General features: G+C 39.1%; 5 protein-coding genes across 12 annotated transcripts; 3 read left to right on the forward strand and 2 right to left on the reverse strand.

The window, feature by feature from the left end:
* Window positions 1-371: 371 nt before the first annotated feature.
* On the forward strand, window positions 372-4,335 carry LOC106388651 (CSC1-like protein HYP1). Of its 5 annotated transcripts, none has more exons than XM_013828767.3 (12): window positions 390-566; window positions 675-722; window positions 892-1,259; window positions 1,329-1,478; window positions 1,564-1,627; window positions 1,720-1,929; window positions 2,015-2,203; window positions 2,274-2,572; window positions 2,654-2,930; window positions 3,013-3,288; window positions 3,507-3,740; window positions 3,951-4,335. In XM_013828767.3, exons 3-12 carry the CDS (start codon window positions 976-978, stop codon window positions 4,110-4,112), a joined length of 2,145 nt encoding a protein of 714 aa, XP_013684221.2. In that variant the 5' UTR covers window positions 390-566; window positions 675-722; window positions 892-975; the 3' UTR covers window positions 4,113-4,335. The 5 variants fall into 5 exon arrangements, with proteins under 5 accessions (XP_013684222.2, XP_013684221.2, XP_013684223.2 ...); XM_013828769.3 differs by having other exon boundaries at window positions 400-566; window positions 675-735; XM_013828768.3 differs by lacking the exon at window positions 675-722 and having other exon boundaries at window positions 372-566.
* On the forward strand, window positions 4,281-7,288 carry LOC106388652 (SNF1-related protein kinase catalytic subunit alpha KIN10-like). 3 transcript variants are annotated; one of them, XM_013828773.3, is made up of 11 exons: window positions 4,281-4,441; window positions 4,680-4,866; window positions 4,980-5,164; window positions 5,267-5,449; window positions 5,537-5,668; window positions 5,780-5,965; window positions 6,057-6,146; window positions 6,243-6,326; window positions 6,402-6,533; window positions 6,626-6,859; window positions 7,063-7,288. In XM_013828773.3, the coding sequence occupies exons 2-11, from the start codon at window positions 4,683-4,685 to the stop codon at window positions 7,174-7,176; spliced, it is 1,524 nt and encodes a 507-aa protein (XP_013684227.2). In that variant the 5' UTR covers window positions 4,281-4,441; window positions 4,680-4,682; the 3' UTR covers window positions 7,177-7,288. The 3 variants fall into 3 exon arrangements, with proteins under 3 accessions (XP_013684227.2, XP_013684228.2, XP_022555120.2); XM_013828774.3 differs by lacking the exons at window positions 4,281-4,441; window positions 7,063-7,288 and having other exon boundaries at window positions 4,683-4,866; window positions 6,657-6,859; XM_022699399.2 differs by lacking the exons at window positions 4,281-4,441; window positions 7,063-7,288 and having other exon boundaries at window positions 4,683-4,866; window positions 6,613-6,754.
* Window positions 7,289-7,478: 190 nt separating this feature from the next.
* LOC106388649 (wall-associated receptor kinase-like 10) lies at window positions 7,479-10,513 on the forward strand. The gene is made up of 3 exons (XM_013828766.3): window positions 7,479-8,885; window positions 9,098-9,223; window positions 9,297-10,513. Exons 1-3 carry the CDS (start codon window positions 7,901-7,903, stop codon window positions 10,511-10,513), a joined length of 2,328 nt encoding a protein of 775 aa, XP_013684220.2. The 5' UTR covers window positions 7,479-7,900.
* Window positions 10,514-10,616: 103 nt separating this feature from the next.
* On the reverse strand, window positions 10,617-13,304 carry LOC106388648 (cyclin-dependent kinase C-2 C-like). The gene is made up of 7 exons (XM_022699397.2): window positions 12,812-13,304; window positions 12,432-12,716; window positions 12,038-12,355; window positions 11,723-11,953; window positions 11,524-11,624; window positions 11,320-11,428; window positions 10,617-11,255 (listed from the first exon to the last, which is right to left on the reverse strand). Exons 1-7 carry the CDS (start codon window positions 13,169-13,171, stop codon window positions 10,782-10,784), a joined length of 1,878 nt encoding a protein of 625 aa, XP_022555118.2. The 5' UTR covers window positions 13,172-13,304; the 3' UTR covers window positions 10,617-10,781.
* A 114-nt stretch (window positions 13,305-13,418) lies between these two features.
* Window positions 13,419-15,971, reverse strand: LOC111198363 (probable WRKY transcription factor 58). 2 transcript variants are annotated; one of them, XM_022699400.2, is made up of 4 exons: window positions 15,423-15,971; window positions 14,568-15,121; window positions 14,121-14,270; window positions 13,419-13,958 (listed from the first exon to the last, which is right to left on the reverse strand). In XM_022699400.2, exons 1-4 carry the CDS (start codon window positions 15,807-15,809, stop codon window positions 13,676-13,678), a joined length of 1,374 nt encoding a protein of 457 aa, XP_022555121.2. In that variant the 5' UTR covers window positions 15,810-15,971; the 3' UTR covers window positions 13,419-13,675. The 2 variants fall into 2 exon arrangements, with proteins under 2 accessions (XP_022555121.2, XP_022555122.2); XM_022699401.2 differs by having other exon boundaries at window positions 14,568-15,118; window positions 15,423-15,956.
* Window positions 15,972-16,449: the final 478 nt, after the last annotated feature.

Consider the following 16,449-nt stretch of genomic DNA (forward strand, 5'->3'; position numbering starts at 1 on the left):
CACTTAACGTTGGAAACCACAAAGCCTTGGGTTCGAATATGGTCATCACCACCACCATATATACTCCCTCCGTTTCCTTCCGTTACTATTTGAATCAACATAAAAGGCATTCTCAAATGCCTTGTTTTTTTTTCTCTTTTTTTGGTCTGTTTCCTTTGTTGCTGCCAGTGGTGAGCTCCGACCTTTTAGATTCTTTCTGCAAAGTTAATCGAGCTGCTCTCATAGATTTCAACCGAAGATAATTTTTTGTTTGTTGATAAAATGGTTAATAAGTAGGAGATTTTGATTATTTGCGTCTAGATCTAAGTTTAACTTCTTAATTAATGGACCGTTTTATAGGCCCATTAGTGAAACGTTAGTAGGCTACTTATTTTTCATAATGTTAAGACATTGCTCAAAAACCATACCGGAGCTCCGGTAGTTGCATTTATCAAATTATCCGATCCTTTTCGTTTTTGGAATCCCAATGCAGTTTGGGTTAAAAGCAACAATGGACAAACTCCAGAACTTGGATACGTGTCGCATCAGTGACTCATGATCACCGCCTTGACTGATTCATGCCAAAGGTTTGATCTCTTCTTCAGTTTTTTTTTTTTTTAAAAAGAAAAGAAAAATTAATATGTGTGTTTTGATCGAAAAGCGAAGAATCCACTCTTGTTTTGTATCTGATCCAGGTTAGAAAACATTTTATCAGTTGGCTGGGACCTGGGAGATTGCTTCTGGTAGTTTTTTTCAGTTCGGTTTTAGTCTACTACTCTTCTCCATGCTCGTTTGTCTTTTTGTGTGTGTCTCATGATTGTTCATTTTCTTCTTCTTTTTTTATTGTTCATTTCAATTTAAACTCTATTCTACTTTATTAACTCCTAACGATCGATTTGCATCTGTTGCCAGGTTTCTCTTGATCTACTGCTAGGCTGAAACCGAACACAACCAATCCTCTTGTTGGGGGTCTAGGAAGGTCACAATTTCGGAGTTATGATTCTGTCAGCACTTTTAACTTCAGTGGGAATCAATCTTGGCCTCTGTTTCCTCTTCTTCACTTTGTATTCAATACTGAGAAAGCAGCCTGGTAATGTCACCGTCTACGGTCCACGGCTTATTCAAGATGGCAGATCTCAGGAGGAGACAAATGCCTTCAACCTTGAGAGGCTTTTGCCTACAGCTGGTTGGGTCAGAAGAGCTTTAGAACCTACCAACGAAGACATCCTCTCCAATCTTGGCTTAGATGCTTTGGTCTTCATTCGTGTGCTTGTCTTCAGGTGATTTTACTTCATTCAGAATTTTCTTTGTTCTTTTGGGATGAATGATTTGATTCTTTTTGGTGGCAGTATACGAGTGTTTAGCTTTGCTTCTGTGGTTGGGATCTTCATCCTTCTTCCAGTGAACTATATGGGAACCGAGTTTGAAGAGTTCTTTGATCTTCCAAAGAAGTCTCTTGATTCCTTCAGCATCTCTAATGTTAACGACGGATCAAATAAGTAAGAACTCAAAGCTATCCCTAAACATAGTCCAACTTTTAATTATCCATAACCAACCCCTATGCTTGTATGTGTTTTGATTCAGGCTGTGGATTCACTTTTCAGCAATATACATCTTCACAGCGGTTGTTTGCTATCTCCTTTACTGTGTAAGAATCCTCTTCTTTTCTCCATTCATTCTACTCCGTTCCTCTGCGCCTAACATGTGAACATAAAACAATGCTTTGACTAACTTTTACAGGAGCACAAGTACCTTTCATCTAAGCGGATTGATCATTTTTATTCATCCAAGCCTCAGCCACATGAATTCACCGTTCTTGTCAGTGGCGTCCCTGTTGTGTCTGGAAACAGCATAAGTGAAACAGTGGAAAGCTTTTTCAGGGAGTATCATTCTTCCACCTATCTTTCTCACGTCGTTGTTCATCGGACAGACAAGTTAAAGGCTCTCATGGTAATAAAGCTTCTATCAACTTATGATTCTATAGTGTCTTCAATCTTGATGTTTCTGGACTTTATTTATTTGTTCACACTTGCAGAATGATGCTGAGAAGCTATACAAGAAACTTACTCGAGTGAAATCCGGAAGCATATCTCGTCAAAAGTCTATGCGGGATGGGTTCTTAGGGATGTTTGGGAAGAAAGTTGATGTGGTTGACCATTACGAAAAGAAGCTTGAGAAGTTAGAAGACGACATGAGATTGAAACAGTCTTTATTAGCCGGAGAGGTAAAGAACTTGTCTTTGTGTGAATAATTGCATTCTTTAACGTAGTCATTGTTTCTTTTTTCCTTTTTAGGAAGTTCCAGCCGCTTTCGTTTCCTTTAGGACAAGACACGGTGCTGCAATAGCAACAAACATCCAGCAAGGAATAGATCCAACACAATGGCTAACTGAGCCGGCCCCAGAGCCTCAAGATGTTCATTGGCCATTTTTCACCGCATCGTTCGTGAGAAGATGGATCTCTAACGTGGTGGTATTCGTGGCTTTCGTAGCTCTGATAATCCTATACGTTATCCCTGTTGTGTTGGTTCAAGGTCTTGCTAATCTGCACCAGTTAGAAACATGGTTCCCTTTCCTGAAAAGCATACTCAATATGTGAGTAAAACCCTCTTCAGGTTTCAGGAGAACTAACTACAAAGGGTCTAATCTTTCTTTCTTTCTTTTGTATGTTTGCAGAAAAGTTGTGAGTCAAGTGATTACTGGATATCTTCCGAGTCTAATTTACCAGCTCTTCCTTATGATAGTACCACCCATTATGCTTCTACTTTCCTCAATGCAAGGATACATTTCTCATAGCCAGATAGAGAAATCTGCTTGTATCAAGCTTCTAGTCTTTACTATATGGAACAGTTTCTTTGCAAATGTACTGTCTGGATCTGCTCTTTATCGTGTAAACGTGTTCCTTGAGCCTAAGAACATTCCCCGTGTGCTTGCTGCTGCTGTTCCAGCTCAGGTAATGAACACAGAATCATGTTTTTTAGTATTCCACTAATTTTGGTTTAGAGACCATGAATCATGTTTGATCATTGGTGCAGGCATCTTTTTTTATATCTTATGTTGTGACCTCTGGATGGACTGGTTTATCATCAGAGATCTTCCGTTTAGTTCCTCTTATCTGGAATTTTGTGATGAAACTTTTCGGTAAGGAAGATGACAAAGAGTTTGAGGTCCCTCCTACTCCCTTCTGCCAAGAAATCACAAGTATTCTCTTCTTTGGACTTCTGGGTACAACTTACTTCTTCCTTTCGCCATTGATACTGCCCTTCTTGTTGGTCTACTTTTGTCTTGGATATGTCATCTACCGCAACCAGGTAACCAAACCAATCTTACTGCTCAGTTTCTTTACGTATGCTCTCCTTTGATTCTCCTAAAATTTTGATAGAGACATATAAGAAGAATCTGCTCTGTTGCATTTCTGTTAGCTTTGATTCGTTTCCCCTTAATGATGGTGGTTACCGGTTACACCCATGGTTTCATCAGAACTTGGTTGTAGTAAATTAACTTTACTTTTTTTGTGTGATGTATGCAGCTTCTAAACGTATATGCGGCAAAGTATGAAACTGGTGGAAAGTTCTGGCCAATAGTGCACAACTCCACTATCTTCTCTTTGGTCCTGATGCACGTTATTGCAATCGGAATATTTGGACTTAAAGAGCTTCCATTGGCATCTTCTTTGACAATCCCCCTTCCGATTCTCACCGTTCTTTTCAGCATATACTGCCAGAGACGTTTCTTAGCGAATTTCAAATCTTATCCTACCGAGGTAAATAGTTTAGAGATGATTGCTCTTTCCTCAGAACTGTTTGAGAACATAAACTCATAGGGGCCACAAACAGAGCATAATGCATAGTCCTTAGGATTTGGAACAAGAACCCTTTGCAGTCTCATATATATATATATATATAATTCTTAGCATAAAGCCTTATGTTTCTGTTGCCATTCATGACTTTTTTTATATGTTTCACTGTTGTAGTGTCTGGTAAACAAAGACAAAGCAGATGCGAGAGAGCAGAACAAGTCTGAATTCTATGCGAAACTCGTTGTCGCGTATAGAGACCCTGCTGTTTCGGCATCGCGGTATGCTCGGGGCATCTCACTTGAAGATCCTCCACTTCTCCGTTCAAATCAAGGCTGAAAAATAAACTTTCCTCAAAAGAACTCTTGCTTGACCTTTTGAAGTTGGTTATGTAGTTAAAACACAGTCTGTGTCCTCCTTTAACCGATGGAAGAAGACACTAAACCGGCTGCCGTGTGCATTGGTTCTTCACCTAGAATGAACCGGGTTTGTATTATATTTGTCAAGTTGTATAAAAGGAAAATAAAATATTTGGTTTGCCATAATTAGACTATTAAACCGATTTGGTTTGCCATAATTAGTCCTTTACCAACCCTGTACCCTAAGCTTAAAGTTAGGGTTTTTCCTATTATTGTGTTTGGCGTTTCTTCTCCTCTTTCCTTTCACTGGTGAGTACTATGTTTTTGTATTACCCTTTTTTCTTTGCTCCTTACTTTGTAGTTACTTTGATTAATATAGTTCTTTTGAGCTTTGGCCTTTCTTTTTCTGTGTGTGTGTAGTTGCATCCTTTTTTGTAGAAAAAGGATGAATCGGATTTGTGTTTTCTTCTCCTCTTTGCTTTGATTAATATAGTTCTCTTGAGATTTGGCCTTTCCTTTTTGTCTGTGTATTTGCATGTTTTTGTAGAAAATGGATGGATCAGGTGGTAGAGGTGGTGTGGAATCGATTCTACAAAATTACAAGCTCGGGAGGGTTCTCGGTATCGGCTCCTTTGGTAAGGTGAAGATAGCTGAGCACACTTTGACAGGACATAATGTTGCCATCAAGATCATCAGTCGTCGCAGAATCAAGAACATGGAGATGGAGGAAAAAGGTACAGTTTTGTTGTAACCACATGCTAATTTAGTTGATTTTGATTCTGTATATGACTTTGCGATTCTGTGGAAACTCATATAGTGTTGGTTCCTGTTTTCTCTTTGATGCCAGTGAGGAGAGAGATCAAAATCATGAGTCTCTTTATGCATCCTCACATCATCCGTCTCTATGAGGTCATAGAGACTACCACAGATATTTATCTTGTCATGGAGTATGTGAACTCTGGTGAGCTATTTGACTATATCGCAGAGAAGGGTAGACTACAGGAGGACGAGGCCAGAAAGTTTTTTCAGCAGGTAATTGTTTTTCTTTTGATCAACGTGTAACTATCCAAGCCATCATCATTGTATTTGAGTTATAAAAAAAAAATTGATCCATGACTTGAGACTTTGATGTAGATAATATCGGGAGTGGAGTATTGCCATCGGAATATGGTAGTTCACAGAGACCTTAAGCCTGAAAACTTGCTTTTAGAATCCAAATGCAATGTAAAGATTGCTGATTTTGGCCTGAGCAACGTTATGCGAGATGGCCATTTTTTGAAGACAAGCTGTGGAAGTCCAAACTACGCTGCTCCAGAGGTAATTTAATTTACTTAACCTCCAGGTATCTGAGAGGAGCACTATAGTTATGGATTGTAACTAAGTATCAGTTGTAAACTGTTTCAGGTCATTTCTGGAAAATTATATGCTGGCCCTGAAGTAGACGTCTGGAGCTGTGGTGTGATACTCTACGCTCTTCTTTGTGGGACTCTTCCGTTCGATGATGAGAACCTTTCCAACCTTTATAAGAAGATAAAGGTACTTCAAAAACACGTTCTGTTACTTGGTTCTTTTTCCATATATATACCTTTGAAGTAATGCATAAACTTGGGTTGTTGAAGTTACGTTTTTCTCCTTTCCGTTCTTCAGGGAGGGATATATACACTACCTAGCCATTTATCTGCTGGTGCTAGAGATTTGATCCCCAAGATGCTCGTGGTAGACCCCCTCAAAAGAGTAACCATTCCTGAGATCCGGCAACACCATTGGTTCCAACCTAATCTTCCTAGCTATTTAGCTGTTCCTCCTCCAGATACGGCGCAGCAGGCCAAGAAGGTGAACCTAACGTATCTACTCTTAGTTTGATCAGAGGTTGTCTCTATTCCCCTTTTTCAAAATAGCGTAAAAGCATTGCTTTCATTTATAGATTGATGAGGAGATTCTGCAAGAAGTTATCAATGTGGGATTTGACAGAAACCACCTCATTGTGTCTCTCCGCAACCGGATCCAGAATGATGTATGGGTCTCTATCAGCCTCTTGTCTATTTGTTAGTTCTTTTCTTTTTTTTTTTAAATTCAAAATATTGAATTGTTGTGGACTGCTGTCTAACAGGGCACTGTGACATACTATCTGATCCTGGACAACCGGTTCCGTGGCTTTGGTGGTTATCTCAGGGCCGGGTTTCAAGAGACTATGGTGTGTCTTCATTGTCCTTTTTTGACTTTAGCAAAAGGTTTTTGGAAGTAATCCTTGAGTGTTATAATTAATCAGGATGGTACTTCGCGTATGCATCCAGCAGAAAGCGTAGCTTCACACGTTAGGCTTCCAGGACTGATGGAACTCCAAGGAGTTGGCTTGAGATCTCAGTACCCTGTTGAGAGAAATTGGGCTCTTGGACTTCAGGTCTTGATATGTTTTTCTGAATTCAAGCATTTGAAAGTTTTTTTAAAAATATGTTTAGTTTGATTGATAATTCAACCAGTTGATACAAACAGTCTAGGGCTCATCCGCGTGAAATAATGACAGAGGTCCTGAAAGCCCTGCAAGATTTGAATGTTCGTTGGAAGAAGATGGGGCCCTACAACATCAAGTGCAGATGGGTTCCTAACAACGCAGGTGGAATGCTCAGTAACTCGATGCACGATAACAGCTACTTGGGACATGACTCCAGCATGATAGAGAACGACGCAGTTGTTATGTCTCCTAATGTTGTCAAGTTTGAAACTCAGGTAAAAATACTCTTCTCCACTTGGCTGTTCCCATATTCACATGAATCAAATGGGGTTTGCTTGCATCTCAAGCCGTTTCTGATGTGTTATAGTGTCAGTGGCCATTTGGAATAGAAATTTAATTAAATCTTGTTCATTCCAAATATCAATTATATGAGAATCTCTGGGGCTTGATGATATGTTTGTTGATGATGATGAAACAGTTGTATAAAACTCAGGACGGCAAGTATCTGCTGGATCTTCAGAGGGTACATGGAGCTCAGTTTCTGTTCTTGGAGCTATGTGCTGCTTTTCTTACTCAGCTCCGAGTCCTCTGAATAATCAAAAACCGGATCACTTTTAAGAATAATCCGCACTTCCCTCATTAATAGTGTAATGCTCAGCTTTGTACATTATTTGTAGCTGTTAAGTTTTACTACTTTTAAAACATCTTTTGTGTAAACATTCCCAACGAAAATCTTAATATAATAATATAATCACAAGACAAAAAAGATGATCTAAGACCGTTAAGACTTTTGTATGTAAAACTATAATTGGCGGGCCACACAAGATATGATCTGCGTGTAATAATAACCCATTTGATAGAGACAGAGAAGAAAGTTCAAGGATACTTTTAAAACATCTTTTGTGTAAACATTCTCAACGAAAATCTTAATATAATAATATAATCACAAGACAAAAAAGATGATCCAAGACCGTTAAGACTTTTGTATGTAAAACCATAATTGGCGGGCCACACAAGATATGATCTGCGTGTAATAATAACCCATTTGATAGAGACAGAGAAGTAAGTTCAAGGATGCTGCAGACCTGAACTGGCGAAAATTTGATTGAGAAAGTGCAAATGTCAAAGATGTCCGCCTTATAATCCATTTGACCGAAGACTTAAGTGTTGTCTTGACTTAGTTCAGAGTTCAAAGATGAAGACCGAAGACTTTTAGTGTCCAAGTAAACTGTAAAAGCAACTTTCCTCTTTTATCTAGCAAGGAAAAAAAAACTCAAGAAAGAACAATTTTGCTTGAGCAGAGATAGAGATAAAACATGAGCCATGAGAGTATCTTTTCCCTCTTGATCCTCCTCACCATACTCCTTTTGATGAACTTTGATTCCGCCTCGAGCTCTTGTAGAAAAAAATGTGGCACAGTGGAGATCCCCTTCCCATTTGGAATCGGAAAGGGTTGCTATTTCAACGAATGGTACGCAATCAAATGTGTTAATAATAAAACTACCTTCCTCTCTGTTGCTAGAAAAGAAGTTGTGTATATCTCCCTTCCGGTTGAATACCGCATTCAAGGTTTTGATTCATACGGGTCAGTTTATATCAAGAACCCTATAACTTCAAAAGGATGTTCCAGCAACGACGAGGAAGATGTATCACTTTTAGATCTGACGGACAGCCCTTTTTACGTCAGCTACAAGAATACCCTTATTGCTGTTGGTTGCAACATGAGGGCATCGTTAGAAACTGCTGAGACAAGCATGGTGGGATGCACCTCTACTTGCGGCACAACAACACAACAGCTCTCGCCTACGCCCATTCAAAACTATCTCGCCTACGCTAGTTGTAAAGTCAAGAAATGGAAAACAGGCGTGCAATCCTCTCGCTGTGATGCAGGAAGCACTGAGAATCAAACTGTCTGCAACGGTATTGGATGCTGCCAGGCAAGTATGCCGGACGAGCTTCAACAGCTCGTTGGCGTGACAATAGATGACAATACCACAACTTCAGGAGGGTGCAAAGTTGCCTTATTAACGGACGACCCATTCATTTTCGAAGACATATCTGATCCGAGACATCTTCATGTTAAAGGATATTCTACGGTTGAGTTAGGATGGTTCATTCATACAACCAACTATTCCTTCATAGGCTCCTTGGGATGCGTTATAACAGATAAATTCAATAGTACTCAACCCTCTTACAGAAGAAACTGTACATGCAGCTATTTAGCCGATATTAATTACTATGCAAGTTGTGCGTGCAACAAGGGTTATAGAGGCAACCCATATGTTCCCGGCGGATGCAAAGGTCAGTAACTCTGAACATTACTATTTTTTTCGAAAAAGAATGTACAAGTTGTTTTTAACCATGGTAGATCATTTCCAACCTTATTCCATATTTTATTCTAAAATATAGTAGGGCTATGTTGGAGTAAACTCAACTTCATTATACGGAGTTAATGATATGAGAGAATGGTTTATATATTGTTTATCAACAGTTCCATTATTTTCTGAACTCAGATATTGATGAATGCCAAGAAAATAAGATTACTAAAGGTCATGAGCTCTGTTCGTCGGGGTCCACTTGTGTTAATCATCAAGGATACTATACTTGCGTACCTCCAAAGACTAGGCCAATTGCTATAGGTAAAACGTGGAAGCTTCTTTAATCCGAAGTCACACACATATATTTAAAGCTATTCGTTTGTGGGGTTTGTAGGGATTGTTATTGGCTTCGTAATATTGATATCAATTGGTGGACTGTATTGGCTATACAAGTTATTTAAAAGACAAAGGAGGATCAACCGCAAAAAGAAGTTTTTCAAGCGAAATGGAGGTTTGTTGTTACAACAACAATTGATTTCAACGGAAGGCAATGTGGAGCAAACAAAAATATTCAGCTCGAAAGAGTTGGAGAAAGCCACAGAAAATTTTAGCATAAACAGGGTACTTGGACAAGGTGGTCAAGGTACTGTGTACAAGGGAATGTTGGTAGACGGTAGAATCGTGGCAGTCAAGAAATCAAAAGTTGTCGACGAAGACAAACTTGAAGAGTTCATCAATGAAGTTGTCATTCTATCACAAATCAACCATAGGAACATTGTCAAACTCTTCGGTTGTTGTCTTGAGACACAAGTACCGGTTTTGGTTTACGAGTTTATTCCTAATGGTAATCTTTTTGAACATCTTCACGATGAGCTTGACGACGACACAATGACTACTTGGGAAGTGCGTTTACGCATTGCAACAGATGTCGCTGGAGCTCTTTCGTATTTGCATTCGGCTGCATCATTCCCTATTTATCACAGAGACATTAAATCTACAAACATAATGTTGGATGAGAAATGTCGAGCCAAGGTGTCTGATTTCGGCACTTCAAGGTCAGTAACGGTGGATCATACACACCTAACAACAGTGGTTTCAGGTACTGTAGGATATGTGGATCCAGAGTACTTTCAATCTAGCCAGTTCACGGACAAGAGTGATGTGTATAGTTTTGGAGTTGTGCTAGTGGAGCTCATCACTGGAGCAAAGGCAATTTCTTATATGCGGTCTGAAGAAAATAGGACATTGGCAACTTATTTCATCCTCGCAATGAAAGAGGATAGACTCGAAGAAATCATCGATGCTCGAATCAAAGAGCAGTGCAAGTTGGAACAAGTTAGGGTGGCAGCAAAACTCGCAAGGAAATGTTTGAACCTCAAAGGTAAAAAACGACCAAGCATGAGAGAAGTGTCGATGGAATTGGAGAAGCTTCGGTCATTGCATGGACATCCTCAACCACAAGTCCATGTTATTGAAAGCGATGAAGAGGATGAAATCATGGAAGTGAACATAGGCATTGAATCGTGGAACAATGTTAACGTAGCTGTTACTGACAATGTTGCATCTTCATTCTTAGATGTTGAACCACTGTTTCCTCGTCAAACATGGTAGATGTTTTAATATTTATTTGTGTATAATAATTAATAAGCATATACATGCAAATCAGCTAACTTTTTAAACTCCCTACCAAGCTACCAACCCTAAACTTGTGACCTTAATTTCAACATATTAAACTTCACATTAGAACTTGAAGGTTTTCAGACCGTCCTGGTTTGTTTGTGACACATTTTTAATTTTATGGACTACATACAACAAATGATGCCAAGTGAAGATGCATGACATTGGCTAAAAGTAGTGGTAACTCTTTTTCTCCCATTTTTTAACCTCTTTCTATTTTTGGCGGTCTTTGGACACCGATTCTGGCATCACTCTCAGTCCTCCGTAATATCTCATTCATCCCATTAGTTTGAAAAATCTTCGCATTCGCCCCAGCATTCATTTGACTCGCCGTATCTTCTTCTGGTTTCTTGTGGTGCACGCCAGAGGAGTCTAGAGAAACGTGCGGCCTAAGAAACGGTTTGTCTTCATTTATTGTTAGCCCAAAAGTGTTCTTAGCAAATGCCATGCTCATTCCACTGACGTGGCTAGCAGATCCTGCAGGCTGGTTATAAGTTAGCGTTGAAGCTGCGTCGTTTTCTTTCCTCTTCTTAGTCCCAGCCCATGCAAACCCGCTTGCCGGCGCCGTGGTTTGAGATAAACCGGTGTAAGGAAACTCGCTTCGTGTCGTCGCTTGAGATGATGTCTCTGATGGTGTCTGGACAATGATCTCTGTCTCGGCTTCCTTCTTCGATTCCTGTTAAAACAAATGAACCAAATTACAAACAAATAACCTATTTATAAATTGTTGATATATACACCTGCTGGGTTGGTAACTTGTTAAGGTTTGTAGGCTCTCTGATTGTTCTACGTGATTTTCCCGCTTTCTTGGATGCCAAGTTATCTCTTTTCTTTATAGTAACTCTTCTCCTGCAAAACAAATATTTTTATCTTACAACACACGTAACATACATAGACAAACATATATATATAAAGAGTTTGTGAAAATCGATATTGATCGAAACCTTCGTTGAAGTTCTTCACGGTACTTAGCATCCATTTCTTTGTTAGGAGGGTACTTAGGTAATGTCGATGGATCACAAGCGTAAGGCTTTGTGTTAAAGTACTGAAAAAAACATTAAAACCACAGAGAAGACCAGATATTGTCAGTTTAAAGTATATACATATCTGTGATTTGATTAAAGTTTAGGGGTTTTTTTTCACCTCTGACATGAGAGCAGAAGAGGCAGTTCCTCGTTTCTCTGGATCAATAGATAATAGATTCTCGAGAAGATCAATTGCTGTTTTCGGAAACTCCTCAAATATTTCTCTCAGACAACCTTCATATTGATGTTGTGTTTTAAACATCTTAGTTTGAGGATGGAGCTTGTTCTTTTCCCAAAGGTCTTCATTTGGTGATCCACAGAGTTTGTAGATTTTGTGAAGCTGTTCAATCTACAAAGAACAAATACACATACAAAACTCGTTAAAATGAATGGAGTGAGTAATTTCTATAAATAGATTTGGACTCTTTTTCACCTCTGTTCTTCCTTTAAGAAGTGGTCTTCCGGTAAGAATCTCAGCGAAAACACATCCAACGCTCCAAAGATCGACTGATAAGCTATAACTCGTGGAACCCATTAGAAGTTCAGGTGCACGGTACCATAGCGTCACAACCCGGCTTGTTAGCTGATTCTTGTTTCTTGGTGTTACAATGCTAGCTAGTCCGAAATCAGCTAGCTTTAAAACTCCTTTGTTATTCACCAGAATGTTTGCGGCTTTAATGTCTCTGTGCATGATCCCTCGTAAATGACAATGTTCTACTCCCCATATAAGCTGCTGCATGTAGCATTTTATCTGAAAAAAAGAAAATTAGGATTATCAGGAAATACAAAACAGAGTTACTTGCACCAGACGTTATGTTTTTTCTTACCTGTGCCTCTGTGAATTGGATGTCAGGAGATGTACATAAGCCTTCGAGATCGTGTTCCATGTAATCGAAAACAAAGTACATGCTGTTTGAATTACGTGACGCAATGATCCCTTCGAGTTTCATGATGTTTGGATGATCTAATCTTCTCAAAATCATGATTTCTCTCGCTATGAATCTTATGTTTTCGGTTTCGAAATTCTGAACCCTTATTTTCTTTAGAGCCATAACTCGTCCCGTTGATACCTCACAAGCCCTGAACACGTTGCTATACGTCCCTTGCCCAATCTAATAATTTTTGGAAAAAAAAATGGTAGAAAATATTTGTTGGGGTTCTTTCTTGTGTTGCAAGGAATGTTTAGGGGTTTAGGATTACTTTTTACCTTCTCTCTTTTTTCAAAGTCCTCGGCGCGTAATGGGATCCACCCATGAACGGCCTCCGGTGCGGCAGAGCTAAGCCAGGAGGGCCAACCAGCCGCCACCTGCTCAGCCTCTACATTGCCATGCGACAATCCCGATCTCAGGCTAACTCCGGTCGTCTTTGATCTTGGAGCATCGTTGTCATTTTTGCGATGTTTTTTAGGAGATGAGTTGACGACACGGCGGTGAGATGGCGGAGTGGGAAGAACATGACGGTTGTGATTGTTTTGGGGATGACTTCGGTGGACGGCTGCGTCTAAACGGCGGCGGAGACGGCGTGGAGGACCCGCAGGAGAAGAATGCTTGGAGTTGAAGCAACCCATATAATGAATTGTCAGAGAGTTTCCGGACGGCGTGAGTATCGACCCGGGTCGGGTAAACGGGTCCAACGCAGGGAGGACAATCCCCGCATTAGCCCATTAAGAATTTTTTTTTTAAAATGAGAAAAAAAAAACAAAAAGTTTAAAGGAAAATAGTTTTGGATGTAAAATAGAGAGAACCCGAATCAAGAGAGAGATAATCACGGAGAATTAGACAATCCTCCTTAATCTTTGGAAGAGAAAGAGGCAATAAAAATAAATATTGTTATCTTTAATCATTTTATTTTTGTAATTTACATATATGTTTCATATCCTCAATCAATGATTAAATACAAAAGAAAAATACACAATTCAAGAGAAACAAAAACAAAGACTTATTAGAGGTTTTGATTTTCATTTCTTTAGTCAAGCATGCACTCAAGTCACATCACACAAGTTACAAGTCAATAAGTAGTACCGAGCGGTTAATTCAATCTCGAAATCCTCTGTTTAAAAATCAATTAGTAATTATTTGTCTTCTTTCAATCTCAAGAGAACCGGAGATTGGCCTGTATTATTGGTGTTAGCGAAACTCATATGTTGTTGCATATTCCCCGACATTGATGTCATACGGTGATGGTCAGACGTTCCCGCCGTCGCTGAGGTTGCTGCGACAGTGCCGTTTCTAGGGGCAGGCACGTCGTGGTTATGTTTACCTTCGTAAGTTGTAATGACAGCCTTCACATCCGTTGAAGCTCTCTCTACATGTTTACGGACCGTACAATTCGCCGTTGTACATTTATAATAGCTCCTAATATTACCAAAATAAAAGGATATTGTAAATTTTGGTCAAAAAAGGATATTGTAAACAAATAAAAAGAAAATGAAGTAATTAATATATACCATAATCAAAATATTTATATAGGGTCTCAGTTTTATGTAACTATATGAACTCAGTAACCCTAAATATTACCTTGGATGGGGGTTTCCTTTGACAACTTTTTGTCCATACTTGCGCCACCTATAACCATCGTCCAGAAGGTCGACTTCACTTCTTGTCTGAACGACGATCTTCGGCTCGGTCACCGACCGGTGAGTCGTCGACACACCACCGTCAGTTTTTCTACAATCCCAAAATTTATCAATCAATCGAATGGATATCACAAACTGAAACCAACTAATAATTTTATTAGGACGACTACGAATTGACCATATATTATGTTAAATTTAAATATGTATACAACAAAAAATCAGTCATCGATATGTATCATGGATTGAAATGTAGACTTATACAAACAATTTGTAGGCTGCAGCAGATATACGGCTAGCTTTGGCAATTACTATAGAAATATATTAATGTATGTGCAACATGTCATGGATATCATCTTATTTTTATATATGTATGCTCTTTCTACTATACCTTATCTTTGAAGCCGGAAGATCGTCATCATCAGTATCATTATCATGATCCTTACCATAACCACTATCATCACTAGACTCCATCATCTGTCCTGAACCACCAATGTAATGAATATCACTAATTTCACCAGAATTTCTGCCACCACCAGCACCACCACGACGGTTTTGAGGCTTCTCGTGGTCATGCTGACCTTTGTAAATTATCTGAGTGATCTGCCCATCTGATGACCGTTCAACCTTCTTCTTAACCGGACAATTAACATGTGTGCATTTGTAATAACTCCTTGGATATTCACACCCTTTGATCGGCTTTTGGCCGTACTTCCTCCAGTTATAACCGTCATCCGCCGGTTTATCAACGTTCACCACGTTATACGTCCGGTTATTATTGTTGTTATTCGCCGGATTATTATAATGGTTTCTAGCCCTATGATCAGCTTGCGAAATTTCAAAATATTGACGACCATGCACGGCCGTGGATGTCGATGGCGGCATCTGGTTAGGAAATGAGTCTGGTCGTTGCGGTTGGACAAGGCTGGTCTGACCTGGTGACTGCTGCATAGGGGTATCATACTATGGATTTAATTTATACTATTACGGAGAAAGAAAAATATATGAAAAATGTATATACACTACCGTACTAACATACCCAAGAAGATTCTCAACCTTTTAGACTTGAATGTATTAGGTTTATGATAAACCAGGATACTTACATTAAGAACTTGTATATTTAGTAATTGGGTTATATCAGTAACAACTAGCAGAATAAAACAGGATTTAGTTTTATCATTTAATCAAAAGGTTAATACATAAATAATAATATACCTAGGCCGAAGAAAAAAGTTTAATTAATTACCTGAGGAGGAAAGAACATGGGAGAGGTAAGAAGACTAGAAGGGCTAAGGCCAGAAGGAATTGTAAACATCGTACTTCCTCCGGCAAACATCCCCGCCATCGAACGTCCTCCGCCTCCGCCTGGAGACACCGAGATAGCTCCGGCGAGAAGCTGAGAAAACGTTGTTGTCCTTTGAATATCCGGCGTCAGAACGTCAGGGAAGCTATCAACGAACAAAGAGGAGACAAAAGAAAGTGGCCCTGGGCTCAGACTAAGCCCATCTCCACCGCCAAATAGATACGCAGCCGTTTCAATCGCCGGTGGTCTCTGAGGAACTGTGATCGTGGGTCTTGTTGGAGCTACTAACGTGGTCGTTCTCATCGAAGATACATCGTCCTCCGCCGCCATTTCTGAAGTAAATCTCGATCTTTGTAATTAAATCTCTTTAGACTTTGATATTACCGTGTGTATATATAGAAGAAAAAACAAAGAGACAAGAGTCTTCTGTTTCAATGTCTGATTTTCCAGTTTGGTTTCGTGCAGCCTTGACATTGGTATTCAAAAGTCCGCGGGCTAAAGATGGAATTTCTTTAATCTATAATAACATATCATTATTACTAATTTATTGTGGTCCAATATGTTCTGAATTTCACATTTAATCTTTTTTATTAGTACTATGGATAAATAATTCAACTTGCATCTTTTATTTTGTTTGAAAAGTTTGATTAGATAACCAGATTGATGGTGTTTAATTTGTAATAGTCATCTTATATGCCACCATTTGGTCTCCCTTTTTCTTTGTGTCAACGTGCTGCTATTTGTACAATTTTACTTATGCACAACCTAAGGTAATTTTTTATGGGTAATTGAAACATTGAGTAAAGGATAACCAAAAACTTTACATGAGTAAACATATGAGATGGTTTCACTTGGTAAATATGTCTAGTATCCCCTAGACTATATTTGAGAAGTGATTTGTATATGTGTCATCACTACATTAACTTTCGCAAAAAAAATGATGACATGGCTTAAAAGAAATATGACATGG

The sequence above is a fragment of the Brassica napus genome, chromosome C3 (genome assembly GCF_020379485.1).
Source record: "Brassica napus cultivar Da-Ae chromosome C3, Da-Ae, whole genome shotgun sequence".
NCBI classification, from domain to species: domain Eukaryota; kingdom Viridiplantae; phylum Streptophyta; class Magnoliopsida; order Brassicales; family Brassicaceae; genus Brassica; species Brassica napus.

Bases quoted from the DNA above. Each gene is read 5' to 3' on its own strand.
- LOC111198363 (XM_022699400.2), bottom strand. From the start codon at position 15,809: ATGGCGGCGGAGGACGATGTATCTTCGATGAGAACGACCACGTTAGTA. The intron at 15,122-15,422 runs GTAATTAATTAA...ACCCCTATGCAG, and splicing joins CCATGTTCTTTCCTCCTCAG to CAGTCACCAGGTCAGACCAG. The intron at 13,959-14,120 runs GTAATATTTAGG...TGGTAATATTAG, and splicing joins AAAGGAAACCCCCATCCAAG to GAGCTATTATAAATGTACAA.
- LOC106388649 (XM_013828766.3), top strand. From the start codon at position 7,901: ATGAGCCATGAGAGTATCTTTTCCCTCTTGATCCTCCTCACCATACTC. The intron at 8,886-9,097 runs GTCAGTAACTCT...TTCTGAACTCAG, and splicing joins TGTTCCCGGCGGATGCAAAG to ATATTGATGAATGCCAAGAA. The intron at 9,224-9,296 runs GTAAAACGTGGA...TGGGGTTTGTAG, and splicing joins GACTAGGCCAATTGCTATAG to GGATTGTTATTGGCTTCGTA.
- LOC106388652 (XM_013828773.3), top strand. From the start codon at position 4,683: ATGGATGGATCAGGTGGTAGAGGTGGTGTGGAATCGATTCTACAAAAT. The intron at 4,867-4,979 runs GTACAGTTTTGT...CTTTGATGCCAG, and splicing joins CATGGAGATGGAGGAAAAAG to TGAGGAGAGAGATCAAAATC. The intron at 5,669-5,779 runs GTACTTCAAAAA...TCCGTTCTTCAG, and splicing joins ACCTTTATAAGAAGATAAAG to GGAGGGATATATACACTACC.
- LOC106388648 (XM_022699397.2), bottom strand. From the start codon at position 13,171: ATGGGTTGCTTCAACTCCAAGCATTCTTCTCCTGCGGGTCCTCCACGC. The intron at 11,625-11,722 runs GTGAAAAAAAAC...TGTTTTTTTCAG, and splicing joins CTTCTGCTCTCATGTCAGAG to TACTTTAACACAAAGCCTTA. The intron at 11,429-11,523 runs GTTTCGATCAAT...TTTGTTTTGCAG, and splicing joins CGTGAAGAACTTCAACGAAG to GAGAAGAGTTACTATAAAGA.
- LOC106388651 (XM_013828768.3), top strand. From the start codon at position 976: ATGATTCTGTCAGCACTTTTAACTTCAGTGGGAATCAATCTTGGCCTC. The intron at 1,260-1,328 runs GTGATTTTACTT...TTTTGGTGGCAG, and splicing joins ATTCGTGTGCTTGTCTTCAG to TATACGAGTGTTTAGCTTTG. The intron at 2,204-2,273 runs GTAAAGAACTTG...TTTCCTTTTTAG, and splicing joins AGTCTTTATTAGCCGGAGAG to GAAGTTCCAGCCGCTTTCGT.